This window comes from Lynx rufus, unplaced genomic scaffold, assembly GCF_022079265.1.
Source record: "Lynx rufus isolate CCGP_SWC_20201006 ecotype Redwood Valley unplaced genomic scaffold, mLynRuf1.p SCAF_5, whole genome shotgun sequence".
In the NCBI taxonomy this organism is placed as follows: Eukaryota; Metazoa; Chordata; class Mammalia; order Carnivora; family Felidae; genus Lynx; species Lynx rufus.
The window spans coordinates 150,976,156-150,990,181 of record NW_025814867.1 but is presented as its reverse complement, the minus strand read 5'-3'; the positions used below and the strand labels follow the sequence as shown (position 1 = coordinate 150,990,181).

Sequence of the window (14,026 nt, the reverse complement as noted above, 5' to 3'; positions counted from 1 at the left end):
TTGAGCAGGGGTTTATTTATACCTTTCTGTACTTTTTCTAAGGTGATTGATTCGGTTTCATGGCTCCTTTGTTTAGGTTAATTGTATTTTCTAGAATGATAATTGACTTTATCAACTTTTCAGATTTACTTACATGCAGTTGAATAATGTGTTCTCCTATTATTCTTTTAATAACCTCTGTGTCTCTGATACTTCCCTCTTATTTTGGAAATTTGTGCTTTTTTTTTTTTTTTTTCTTGATAGTCATTTGCTTTTTTTTCCCCCCTGAAAAAACAACTGTTGAACTTACTTATGGGCCAGCTTGGTCGATTTTTGTGAAGGAACCACGGATATTAAGTGTGTATCTCAGTTTCCAGGGGGTAGAGTTCCACATGTACCTCGTTGACATGTAACGTAGGTCCGTTATAGCCTTTCTTCTCTTTGTCCTTTTATCTGTCATGAGCCAAGGGGGTAAATGAACACCTCCCACAACTAACGTGTTTCCCTCAATTTGTCCTTGTTTCCCCTGTGGTTCTTGCACTGCGTTTCGATGCTGTGTTATTTGATCTGCAGCGAGTACTGCCACAGGTCGTCGCTGTCGGTGGCACCGCCTCGGGTGGTACAGCGCCCTTCCGCTTCAGCCCTTCCTTCTCTGAGCTCACCCTTGTCTGATGTGAAGATTACGGCCCGTGATTTATTTCTTCGCTTTTGCCTCACAGTCCTTTGCTTATCCTTTTTTCTTCTTTTAGGTGCTTCTCTGTCATACGCCGTAAAATTGGGTTTTGCTTTAAGATATAATCTGTATGTCTGTTTTTAATAGACGTTAATTTAGCCCATTTATTAATGCGACATATGTTTGGCATTAGTTCTGTCACTGCTGCTTTGTTGTCACTCGAGGGGATGGTTAAGTACCTTTTAAAACTTCTTCCTCTCTTATTTTCTTTGCTTTGTGTTGATTTTCTAATACTTTGGAGTTTTATTTGTTATAGTTGTTACCCTTACAACTTTTTATTGTGCCCCACATCTGCTATGTTTTAGACGTTATTTATGATTCCCTCTTGTGAACGATGATGAGATGACTGTATCCCCTCTTTCCTTCTTCCTTTCTCTTCTACCAACTGGTCCTAGTTATTTACAAAGATTAACTCTACTGGCGTCTACCTTTGTTAAGTTTGTACTGTATGGTTTGATGTGTTAACTTTAGATCCTCACTGTCTAATGGAACTCTCCCCAGCGATGTGCATGTCCTGTACGTTATGACAGCAACTGGCCATAAAGTGGCTTTTAAGCACTTGAACGTGTGGCTAGGATGACTGCGGGGCTGAACTTCAAATTTTGTTTGTTATTAACCTATATAAATTTGAATTTAAATAGCTGCATGTGGCTAGTGGATACCATACTGGAGAGCATGGCTTTATTGGAGTATTTGTAAGTCCCAGCTGTGAGAGTCAGGAAAACCATGGACATTATGCCACCTGCTGCATGGTCTCTCCCTTCCTTCCCCAACTAGTGTCACTTAAGTCACTTCTACACTGTCAGGTATTTTGCATTCTTCTACCGTCATCATCGCGTATCTCGTCGTTAGAGTTGAATGGATTGAATCTTCACATGTTTGTTTTGTTTTTTTAAAGATTTTATTTTTAAGGAATCTCTGCACCCAGTGTGGGGCTCAAACCTGCAACCCCAAGACCAAGAGTCACACGCTCCACTGAGCCAACCAAGTGCCCCACAAGTGGGTTTTTTTGACACGGTTTTTCTGGCCATCCCACAGGTGCATATAATTTGCAGTGTAGTAAATTCCTCAAGGAGGATTTTCATACAGTGTTCCCTGGGGTTTATTTGTTTCTGCACATTTAAAACTCTTTTATACTGGAGTGACTGTTGAAGTGGGTATAAAATTCTAGGATCACTTTGTTCTTTGAGCACTGTGTCAGGCATTTTGCTGTACCTTCGTTTTGTGTCTTGCTGTGGAGAGTCTGTTTTCTCCCCTCTTGTGAGTGACTTAATCTTTCTGCCTGACTCCTAAAGGATTTTCTTTTTTGGTTTAGAATAATTTTACTGTAGTTTGTCCTTTTTCTGACCATTCCTGATTCATTTTCCCTCTCAGTATTTTAAAATTGATCAGTGACTATGTGTTCTGTTCCATTCTTTCAGTTTTCTTATTTGGGAACTTCGTTATGCACCTGTTGGATGTTCCTCACAGTCTGTCCTATTTGTCATTGTTTTTGTGATTCTTTTTAATTCTTAAATTTTTATTTAATTTGAATTTTCTTATTTCTGCCCTGCATGTACTTTTTGCCCTTTTCAGCTTCACCCCCTTTTCTGTGGTGTTTTTGTTTTTTTCCTTCCACTTCTTTTCTGAGTTTTTCTTCTACCTTTATCTCTTTCTGTGGCCTCATCATGTCATTTTCCCTGAGCTCTTACAGCTCTGTTTTGTGCCCATCCTTTATAGAAGCAGTTTAAAAAGTTCATGGGGAAATGCATCTTCACAGTGTTCGTCTGCTTGATGATACTGTTTTTCCTGGTGAATGGTCATTTATGAATATTGAATAATGAATATGGATCGAGGGTTTGTGGTTGGAATCACTCTTGTGGAGTTTATGTTCTAAGAGTACATATAATAAATAAGAGAGAATTACTTATGTGTATTTTATTGATTGATTAATTGATTGATTTTTGATTTAAATTCGAGTTAGTTAACATACAGTGTAGTACTGGTTCAGGAGTAGAACCCAGTGATTCATCGCTTACATACGACACCCTGTGCTCGTCCCAACAGGTGCCTTCCTTAATGCCTGTCGCCCGTTTAACTCATGCTCCCTTTAGCCCACCCCCCACCCACCTCCCGTCTAGCAACCCCTGTTTGTTCTCTGTGTTTAAGAGTCTCTGATGATTTGCCTCCCTCTCTGTTTTTATCTTATTTTTCCTTCCCTTCCCCTATGTTCATCTGTTGTGTTTCTTAAATTCCACATATGAGTGAAATCCTATGATATTTGTGTTTCTCTGCCTGATTGACTTCTCTTAGTGTCATACCCTCTAGTTCCATCTACATTATTGCAAATGGGAAGATTTCATTCTTTTTGACCTCAGAGCAGTATTCCATTGTAAGTGTGTGCATATACATATATATACCACATCTTCTTTATCCATTCATCAGTTGATGGACATTTGGGCTTTTTCCATAATTTGGCTATTGTTGATAGCCCTGCTATAAACATGGGAGTGCAGGTGCCCCCTTTGAAACAGCATTTTTGTATCCTTTGGATACATTCCTAGTAGTGTAATTGCTGGGTCATAGGGTCATTCTATTTTTAATTTTTTGAGGAACTTCCACACTGTTTTCCAAAGTGGCTGCACCAGTTTGCAGTCCCACCAGCAGTGCAAGAGGGCTCCCCTTTCTCCACATCCTCTCCAACATCTGTTGTTTCCTGAGTTGTCAATGTTAGCCATTCTGACGGGCACGAGGTGGTATCTCATTGTGGCTCTGATTTGTACCTCCCTGATGACGAGTGACATTGAGCATCTTTTGATGTACTTGTGTGTATTTTAGGAGGTGACATGTGCCCCAGAGTGGAGTTGAGGTGGGGCTGACTGTTGGGGAGAGGGCGGTTTTGGACGGCACGGTCTGCGAGGGCCTCACTAAATGGGGCCATTTGCATGATGACTTCATAGAGATGAGCGAGTGAGTGTTGAAGAAAAACGATCTGTGACACTTGTTAAAGATGGTCGGGCAGGTTTTTTCAAGGAGGACTTCTGTGGTGGGCGCAGGGGAGAGAACAGGCTCAATTCTGAGCACGGTGTAGGTAAGGAGTGGGGGTGGGGAGGAAGAGACACGGGGACTGAATCCAAGTGGGGATTCTGGCTAAACCAATCTAATGGGACTCTTGCTGAAGGCAGGCCAGGTTGACGGGGTCTCATGTGTTGGGCCGAGGGCCCCGGGTGAGGAACCTGAGCAAGGGTGATCAGATATGGGGGGTGGCTAAAGCAATTAGCAGAATTCTTGCTACAGTCAGACATTGCAGAGGTGAACACGGGAGTCCAGAAGTTGAGGCCTCGTTGAAAAAGAGCTCAAGAGAAGCTGAGTAGAGTTTGGTCAAGGAGAGGATTTTTGTCACAAGCCGTGTGGGTATGTGCAAGAGGAACATCCAGGTTGGGGGGTGGGGGGGAGGGAAGGACATGTGCAAATGCCCTGAAGTTGGAATTTGCAGGTACCTAAAGGACTAGCAGGGGGGCCAGTGAGGGAGGATTGGAGTGAAGTGATTGAGGGGGAGGGCTGAGAGATGAGGTCAGGGAGGGGGAGAGAGAGGAGAGAATCTCAAGCAGGCTCCTTGCGGTCAGCACGGAGCTTGACAGAGGGCTCAAACCCACTAACCGTGAGATCATGACCTGAGCCGAAGTCAGGAGCCCGATGCTTAACCAACTGAGCCACCCAGGCGCCCCTACACTTGGACAAATTCTATATCCTTCTTTTATTGGCAGGGATTGAACAGACCTGTATATCATAGGAACTCCTAACTTATCTACTATTTTATTAATTTTGTATTCTCTCTACTGCGTTCTTTCTGAATTAAATCAGCGAATGACAAAAGAGTCCCTTGGGTCATAAATTATTTACTCTGCTTACTTCCAAGGTACTTTGCTTCTTTTTCCTTCTTATGCCATAGGAATTAGGGAAGGAAAGGTGCTACTGATTATAATATGCCAACCAGTGGTCAGCCCAGACAGACCCTGCTCCTGTGAGATTAACTGCAAATGTTGTGATTAGATAGGAGCAGACCTGTTCCAGGCATGACTGTGTTGCATGAGGTGATAAAGTTCATGCAATTGTTTTGGCTCATTTTATTTCTTGGATACACTAGTCAAGTAGATTTTTAAAAATATACTAGTGAATTTAAACTTCTAAAAATTAGATTTCTGTTTAATATGGGTTGTACAAGAACTAGTAGAATTAATTTTAATTAAATTTAATAAGATTTTTTTTTAACGTTTATTTATTTTTGAGACAGAGAGAGACAGAGCATGAACGGGGGAGGGTCAGAGAGAGAGAGAGACACAGAATCGGAAGCAGGCTCCAGGCTCTGAGCCATCAGCCCAGAGCCCGATGCGGGGCTCGAACTCATGGACCATGAGATCGTGACCTGAGCTGAAGTCGGACGCTCAACCGACTGACTGAGCCACCCAGGCGCCCCAATTTTAATTAAATTTAAAAGTTAAATTATTTCACAGGAGTTTTCATTTAAATTTGCCTACGTACTTTTTATGGGGGAGTAGGAAACAAAAACAAAATACTTAGCATATTTAAGGGACATAGAATATTCCCTGCTTCCCAAATTCCATATACGATAAGAACTTGGTCACAGGGTTTTCGCTGGGTGACTAGAGGAGATGGAAAGGTTTCAACATCAATAGGACAGATGGTTTTTAATGCTTTGATCTGTGGGCCCGTTTTAATTTTGCTGTTTTCCTTTTTTTGTGTTGTTGCCCCCAGTTTTCTGCCATCATATTACCGCTTGACAGACGCATGCTGTTTCTGAAGGTCATTTCAGAAACACATTGTTTGAATTTATTGTGGATTCTCTTTCCGCTCGGGTGGATGCTATTTAATCTCAACTTCCTTTTCCACCCAAAACCCCCATAGCAAATTGAGACTGTCGAGTTCAATGGCGACAGGAAGAAACTGCCATCCAGCCGAGAGTATAATGTCCATATTCTGTTGCTCAGTAATTATCTTCAGGCAAATGAATACACGATCTGTTGTGAAATCGTTCTCAAATGATTTATGATCCAGAGAATTCTGGGCTCGAATGTCTACAGAGTGAACCTGGACGTGGAGAGACTGGGGAAGACCTTTAGTGAAAGGCTGGGTTGCACTCACGTGTTGTGTAGACAGGCTCGAGACCCCCCCTCAGGGAGCCTTCCTGGGCAGAGAGAGCGCCATTTAACAAGGAGTTGTGTTAAATTACGCATTTGAAAATGTGTAGTCGTTTTAGCGTAGTCGGGAAAGAACCCAAAGAAAAGGGTCTTACTTGATCGTATTCTTTCTGAAGAAGTCATTATACGTGCTCATGTGTAACATGATTGTGAATCTGCCATTTGCCTCAGGCCCTTGTCTTTGCCCTTTTGAAATCAGACATTTGTTGGGATTCCCCCAGCTGGGAGTGCGGATGTGTCTGGAAGGGGGCGATCGCATGAGATCCCTCGCCCGCTCCCCCCCTCATGCTCCCCAGCAGTGTGCACCCAGCTGATTGTCCATGTAGTTGTCCGTGGCCGTCCGGCGCCCCCACCCGAGGCTGTGCCTTCTCCATCCCAGCATCCAGGCCTCTGGTCTGTAATAAGTGCTCAGTGAACGTCTGCATCTTTGAACAAATCCTTAAGGAGACCTATTTTGGCTAATAAGGTGAATGCAAAGCAACGTTAATTTGGTGGCTGTCTCTGCTTTCCTAGGAAGTCCTCTCGGGCGTGGTGGTCATATCTGGCAAGGATTCAATCCAGCACCAGGGAGTGTCTCTGACAGTGGAAGGAAGTGTGAACCTCCAGCTCAGCGCCAAGAGCGTGGGTGTGTTCGAAGCTTTCTATAATTCTGTTAAGGTAAGAATGCTCAGGTTGCACATTTTTTTTTTAGCCCATTATCTGCGTAATTGTGGGGTTTTTGCTTGCTTTTTGGCTTTATTGTTGTTACCTGTCGTTTTGTAAGGTATAGTGATAGTCATACTTTTAATACTTACTAATCAAACTGAAAAAAATACCCCGATATTTTGATTCTGAATATCTCCTGCGATTGAAAGTCTGTTTTTATTCCTAGAAGATAGGACGAGGAAAACTATAAGTGGTCTAAATTCAGCCTTTCCAGAGACCAGAGCCCTTCTGAGACGTTGTGCCTTTGGCTCTGGCACTCACCTTCCCAAAACAAAACCGTTACTTGATATTCAGATAAGACGCAGGTAGGGCAGTGGCCATTCTTTCCTTTTTGTCATTTTGGGTAGAGGTCTGTGTTCCGGAATATCATCTCTTTTTCCGTACTCGTAGTTTCCGTTTCCTGAAGGACATGTTAAGTCTCAGTGTTGAGAGGGAAGGAGGTGAGAGGAGAGAAGGGCTCTTGTTGCCCGCGTTCAGATTCCGGCCTTCCCACCCTCTTCCGCAGTCTCCCTGCTTTCCCCCAGCAGCACTTGGAGACTCACTTCAGAAGTCGGAGATCTTCTGAGTGATGCTAACCCAGGGCTTGGAACACATTAACTACGGTGTGATGGCTGCCTTCAGGCAGGTTCCCAGTGTGATGCAGAGGCACGCGGGGCTGAGGCCGGGCGGGCCCGCTCCCTCCGCACACGGCGGGCGGGCGGTGGGCAGGTTCCCGGGGGGCTGGTGTCCGAGGCGGGTGCCGGCTGGTGAGAAGCCCCGGTTCAGGTGGCGGCCCTCCTGGCCACTCATCCTGACTGTGCTGCACCTGCTTCTTCATTCTGAAGGTCAGAGTGCCAGGCAGGAGGGTTGTTAGGATAGTTGACCGAGCTTTTTGGGGAGAGGAGAGGAAATACCGCTTCAGATGTGCCCCAAACATCGAAGCATCCGGTACCGTGAATGAACCATTATTGTGCCAGAGACTTGAGCCAACTGTGTGCTCACCTGCAGATACAGAGCTGTGCGGCCCAGGACACCGGGAGGGGGGGCACCCCAGGGCTCGTGGCTCGCGGCTCTCAGGAGATCATTAACGGACACAGTAATTTGGAAGTACATCTAGAAGTGCGTGTTGATAGATGGAGTTGTTTTTTTTTTTCTTTACAGCCTATCCAGATTATCAATAGCACCATCGAAATGGTGAAGCCAGGAAAATTTCCCAGCGGCAAAACAGAAATTCCTTTTGAATTTCCCCTGCACGTGAAGGGCAACAAAGTTCTGTATGAGACTTACCACGGCGTGTTTGTCAACATTCAGGTGAGCGCTTCCTAACGCTGTGGGGCCACCTTCACAGCTGTTCCTCTGCGAAACGGCTCCGTGTCTCTTTCACTGAAAGTTGACAGACCCAAGAAGTTGATGTTGCAGTTGTTGCCGAGACCTCCTGTGTGTATTCTATTTTGATTTCTCATTTTGCTTTGCAGAACACAGTTTGTGTGCGGCCGTTAGTTTTGATAGAAATCCCAGAGGACCCGTGCTACACGGCTTCTTTGAAAAAACTCCGTTGTTTCTTTTGGCCCCCACTCAGGCCGCATGGACACCGTGCGAGGGGTGCTTTTATTGTTTGGTGATAGATATGCCCTCACGTCTCTCTGGCACCCGCACTAATTGTCTATTTTCTACATATAAATATCTCTTTGTTAGATATCCAAAGGCTACTACTCTAACATAGGCTTGTATTCTTTAGTGAACAAGCCTTGTAAATGAGGGGAAGTGAATTTATGACTTCCTGTCTACCTCCGCTAGCTCAGGATGCCTTTCACAGCCACTATTGTGTCAGGCACAGTTTGGAGTCATGACTCAGAGCGAGCGAGCGAGCGAGAGAGCCTTTCCTTTATTCAGTGGAAAGAAAGGTACTTTTGTGATACCAGCTCTGCAGGGTTCCCCTTGCTGGATGAGACAAAACCATCTTGTCTTACGTACGTGCAAGAGGGCAGCAAGTTGGGAAGTTTTTTGATTTATTGAGTTTTAGCCGATAATTCGGTCTTGGTAAGTCCCCATTCCCCTGCCTCAAATGTAACACTTTAAAAATGCAACACTTTAAAAATGCGGTTCCTCAAAACACTCCTGAGAGTTTTAACTAAAGGTCTGTCTACGTGTGAGTTCCATGAAGTGCTTAAAAGATGGGCAGACAAGAACCACTTGCAGCCTGGCCGTACTGTGCTGCACGGAGTATCTTTCTACAAAGAAAAACTGTATCTAGTCCTTTGTTATTGGTGCGCCTGTTTCAGGCAGTCTGTATACTAAAGGCTTTGGACAGGCCCGTAGGAAGTACTTGTAACAGTGGGGAAACGTCTAGATTGGAAGGAACCTGCCTGCATAGACGTGAGTCCTCTGGCCAGCCTTCTAGGCTGGGAGCACTTTCACCGTATAAGACCATAAATGCAAAATGCCTTTTTAGCAAGACTGAGACCATCTCAAATGTTTATTTGGAAATCATATTTATTCTCTTTCCAGAATCAGCATCACCGCACTTTCCTGACATGGTAGCTCTTTAATCCTGTTTATTTAATAACATAAGCATATGTTCATTAGAAACCGAATAGAATAGTGTTCAAGTTCCAGTGGCATACTTCTTACTTCCTCCTATGTTCTTTGTTTTTGTTAAAAGATTAATTGTTGGAAATCAAATTGGAGGGCCGCCTGGCTGGCTTAGTTGGTGGAACATGTGACTCTTGATCTCGGGGTTGTGGATTCAAGCCCTACGTTGGGTGAAGAGATTACTTAAAAAAATAAAATCTTTCAGGGCGCCTGGGTGGCTCAGTGGGTTAAGCATCCATCTTCGGCTCAGGTCACGATCTCACGGTTCGTGGGTTTGAGCCCCAGTGTCGAGCTCTGTGCTAACAGCTCAGAGCCCGGAGCCTGCTTCAGATCCTGTGTCTCCTTCTCTCTCTGCCCCTCCCCTGCTTGCGCTCTGTCTCTCAGAAATAACTAGAACATTAAAAAAATAATAATAATAAAACCTTAAAAAAATCATATTGGAAATTTCATTCTTTTCCAGATGTTGCCAGGAAGGGCATGTGGACCTACAGTTGACCCTTGAATGGCATGGGTTTGAACCGTGCGGGTCCACTTACTTGCAGATATTTTTGTCAATACATACAGTCTAGTGCTATAAATGTGTTTTCTCTTCCTTGATTTTCCTAATAACATTTTCTTTTTTCTAGCTTACTTTATTGTAAGAATATAGTATATGATACATATAACCTAACAAAATACGTGTTAATCCACTGTTAATGTTATCACTCAGGCTTTTGGTCAACAGTAGGCTCTCAGTAGTGATGGTTTTGGGAAGTCACAAGTTACACCTGGGTTTTTGGACTGGCGCCCCTAACTCCCCATTGTTCGTAAGAGTCAACTGTACATAAAAACTTGTGTACTTATGTCCTGCGTAGCTGTATGTAAGTTGGAAATTCTTTAAAATGCCGTTAGAGGGCTAACATGTGGTGAATTCTTTTAGTAAGGTGTATACTCTCCCGACCCAACCTTTATTTTGGCCCTAAGATCTTACCCCTTGAGGGTTAACTTCAGAATGCTACAACCTGGAATTCTCTACCTCCCCAAATATCTCACAGATTTCTAAAGATGAGGGGATTTCTTCTTATCCTAACCTTAGATTTATAAGAGCTTATCACCTAGATTCAACATTCGTTAGAATTTTGCCACCTTTGTTTCATCTGTATTTCCTTCCTGAATCATTTCAAAGTTAGTTACAGAATCTCGACACTTCATCTAGAGGCACTTCAATGTCCATCTCTGGAAAATAGGGACATTCTCCTACAGAATCACAGTTGACATTTTCACACCTATCAAAATTAACAGGAATTCTCAAATACCATCTCATTCCCAATTCATATTCAAATTTGTCATTGCTTCTTTTGAGAAAATACACTTTAAAAAAAAAGATTTTATTTAATTCATTAAAAAACATTTTTGTAATGTTTATTTTTGAGAGAGAGAGAGAGAGAGAGAGAGACAGAACATAAGCGGGGGAGGGGCAGAGAGAGAGGGAGACCCAGAATCCGAAGCGGGCTCCTGGCTCTGAGCTGTCAGCACAGAGCCCGACGTGGGGCTCAAACTCACAAACCGTGAGATCATGACCTGGGCCAAAGTCGGACGGGCGCTCAACCTACTGAGCCACCTAGGCGCCCCAATTTAATGTATTTTTAAAAATGTTTATTTATTTTTGAGAGAGTGCGTGGGGAAGGGGCAGAGAGAAAGAAAGAATCCCAAGCAGTGCAGAGCCCACAGTGGGGCTCAAACTCAAAACCCTGAGACCAAGAATCACACGCTCCACCGACTGAGCCAGCCAGGTGCCCCTTGAAAATATACTTCTTGAGCGAAACTAGGATTAGGGGTTTTTTAAATCTGCTTTTCATTGATCGGTTGATTCAGTCATTGGGCTTCTAGATGGGTCTTTTGCTAGCCTTCTTGTTTTATTAGCAGAGCAAGTGCCTCCCAGAGTCCACGGTAACCACTTGTGGTCACAGGGCTGGCCTTTGCACCATCGCTTACCACGCTTACTCTGCAGATTCATGGGCGGTTTACTTTGGATAGAAGGTGGTGTTCAACTAGATAGAAAGTGTTATTAAACCTAGTAACATCCTCTTTCTCAAATGACGTGGGCACAAAGACATTTTACACTTATAATTTGAATTGTGTTGTAGTAACATATTGTAAAAACAGTAAAAACCATAAGACAGAATAAAGGGTTTAAGATGCAGCCAGTATTAAATTCCCAGCTTGCAGGGTCTGGGTTTCCTTGTGACTCCTTAGACGGAGGCTCAGCGGTGTTTGCCTGTCTGTTTCTCAGGCCTGTTCTCACCTTCATGATTAGATCATGCATACGAGAATCTGCCCGCTTTCCCTAGTTGTCCTTGGTGCGCCTTTTCTTTTAAAAGTTATGTAAATCGTAGGCAAGTTTTATTATGTTTGTTCCACTCGTGTGGCCATACTAACAACGTTTTGTCCTATAATAACACAGCATAGAGCAGTACTAACATGTCTGAAATCGCAATTCAAAATTAGTTTATCCAGATGCTAGTCATTCTTCGTCATAGTTCAGAATATCCTTTCTGGGAGTCTGCTTCAAATCTATTGGCAGTCTTCTTTCTTCTTCCTGTTGGCTCTGTGTTTACTGACGGTCATAGAAGATCCAATCTTGCACCTCCTCCTGGAGCCCTGCTCAGTCTGACCGTCCTGACCCCCTCTGACCTGCGGAAACTCCTACCACCTGGACCATTTCTTCACGATTGGGCAAGAGCGCGATAAAGCAAAAAGATCGAGGGCTTTGCAGCAGACAGATCCGGGCTTGAGTTATGTGTTGTGTAAAGATTCAGAGCATGGGTTTTGGCAGCCAGCAGGTGTAAATTCATATCCCACCTCTGTGACCCCGAACAGCCTTCATGACCTCCTCCTAGGGGATTAATGAGGTCTTGGCATGAAGTGCTTAGTTAGCTCAGTGCCTGGCACACGGAATGGTCCAAGTCCGTATTTGTTGAATGATTGAATATAAATGAGGTATTGGTAGCCGTCCTTGCATTATCCTAACAGTTCTATTGGAGTTGTTAGAATTAAGTGAGATGGTGCATGTAAAAGAATTAACATAATTCCTGGAACAAAAATCAGCATGTTCCTCTTCTCCGCCTTTCTCCCCACCCTCGCTTGTCAGCATCTGCCCCATGTTACGAATTATTGCCTCCATACTTAAAAACATTCCGTGGCCAGAAGTTGATGCCACTTGTTCTCGCTCCTTTGCGAGGAAATCCAGTTCAAGCTGACTTCGCCTAAAGAAGGTATCAGACCACAGAGCCAGAAGTGCGGGAGGCCAGTTGTGTCTCCGGCTCCGTTGTCTTCTGTGCAGGCCTCGTTCTCAGCTGGGTTCTTCCCGGGCCGCGGCAGAGCTGGCTGCTAGCGTGTGGCTGGCGTATGATCTGCTGGATCGGCACCCCGGCAGAAGGAGTTGTTTCCCCGTAGCAGGCCTGGCTTACCGGTCGCTTCCAGGAGGCTGATGGGAGGTCAGCTCTGCCAAAGCCCTGAGACTAAAGATGAGGAAGGGGACGTTCCCACTGGGAAAAGAATGCAAGAGACCAGGCAGGTCCGAACAAAATGCCGAACAAAATGCTAGACAGCGTGTGGGCTGTGTAGGAGAAAGACAAAACACGTGTGTGCATACACACAGACTGCACACATACACACACGTTGTGTGCACACACACGTATACAGATCTAACAGTACCAGGCCTCACTGAGCTTGTCTGGCTGGGGAGACCAGATTGAAATCTCAAAAGAGAATGTGTGTGTGTGTGTGTGTGTGTGTGTGTGTGTGTGTACACACATATATATACATCCCTTGTCTACAAAGATCTTTATATTAGATATATAGATACAGAGGGGCGCCTGGGTGGCTCCGTCAGTTGAGCGTCCGACTTCGGCTCAGGTCATGATCTCACAGTCTGTGAGTTCGAGCCCCATATCGAGCTCTGTGCTGATGGCTCAGAGCCTGGAGCCTGCTTCCGATTCTGTGTCTCCCTCTCACTCTGCCCCTTCCCTGCTCATGCTCTGCCTCTGTCTCAAAAATAAATAAAAACATTAAGAAAAAAATTAAAAAAAAAAGATATATAGATACAGATATAGATATAGATCTTTGTAGATCTTTATATATATAAAGGTCTTTGTAGACAAGAGACGTTTCTTTAGAAAAATGTTTTAGGGGCGCCTGGGTGGCTCAGTCGGTTAAGCGTCCAACTCTTGGTCTCCGCTCGGGCCATGATCTTACAGTTCTTGAGTTTGAGCCCTGTGTCAGGCTCTGCACTGACAGTGTGGAGCCTGCTTGGGATTCTCTCCCTCTCTCTGCCCTTCCCCTGCTCATGTTCTCTCTCTCCCGAAATAAACAAACAAATTTTTAAAAATGTTTTAATATCCCAGTAACACCTTAAATATATAGCAACTCCTTGCATAATGTGGACAGGTCGTTCATAATAATGTAGCTTCTTGATTCAACCATGCATGTAGTCCCAGTTATATAAAATATTTTGAACATAATTCTAAAGTTTTTCCTGGATGATTAAAACAGTAGCTGACTTTCTTCAATGTGGGTTATGTGATTTTTTGTTTTTAGATTAGCATGAAGACAGTGATCATGCTATAGATTTTTGTTACCAGTGTGTCAACCCACAGACAAGAACCATGTGAAGAAACAGTCCCAGGTCAGAGCTCTTAGCTCAGGGACCGGCCCCGCAGAGGGGCCCGCTCTCCCTTGGGTAGAACCGGGCCTGTCTTGCAGGAGGTACACGAGCAGTGGCTGGTTCAGAAAAACAGCCCAGGCACAGCAGAGAAACTGAACACGGGTTAAAAGCTAGCGTGATGCCACCTGCCTTACC

General features: G+C 44.3%; 1 protein-coding gene across 4 annotated transcripts in view; it reads left to right on the top strand.

Annotated features, from left to right (window-relative positions):
• VPS26C (VPS26 endosomal protein sorting factor C) overlaps positions 1 to 14,026 on the top strand; it is a 46,634-nt gene that overhangs the window by 19,073 nt on the left and 13,535 nt on the right. For all 4 annotated transcript variants that reach the window (XR_006965685.1, XM_047099502.1, XM_047099505.1 and 1 more), the window contains exons 2-3: positions 6,424 to 6,567; positions 7,756 to 7,905. Coding sequence is in view for 3 of the 4 variants with exons in the window: in XM_047099502.1 (XP_046955458.1) it covers positions 6,424 to 6,567; positions 7,756 to 7,905 (294 nt within the window). In the remaining variant the exon portion in view is untranslated. The remainder of the gene's footprint in view (positions 1 to 6,423; positions 6,568 to 7,755; positions 7,906 to 14,026) is intronic.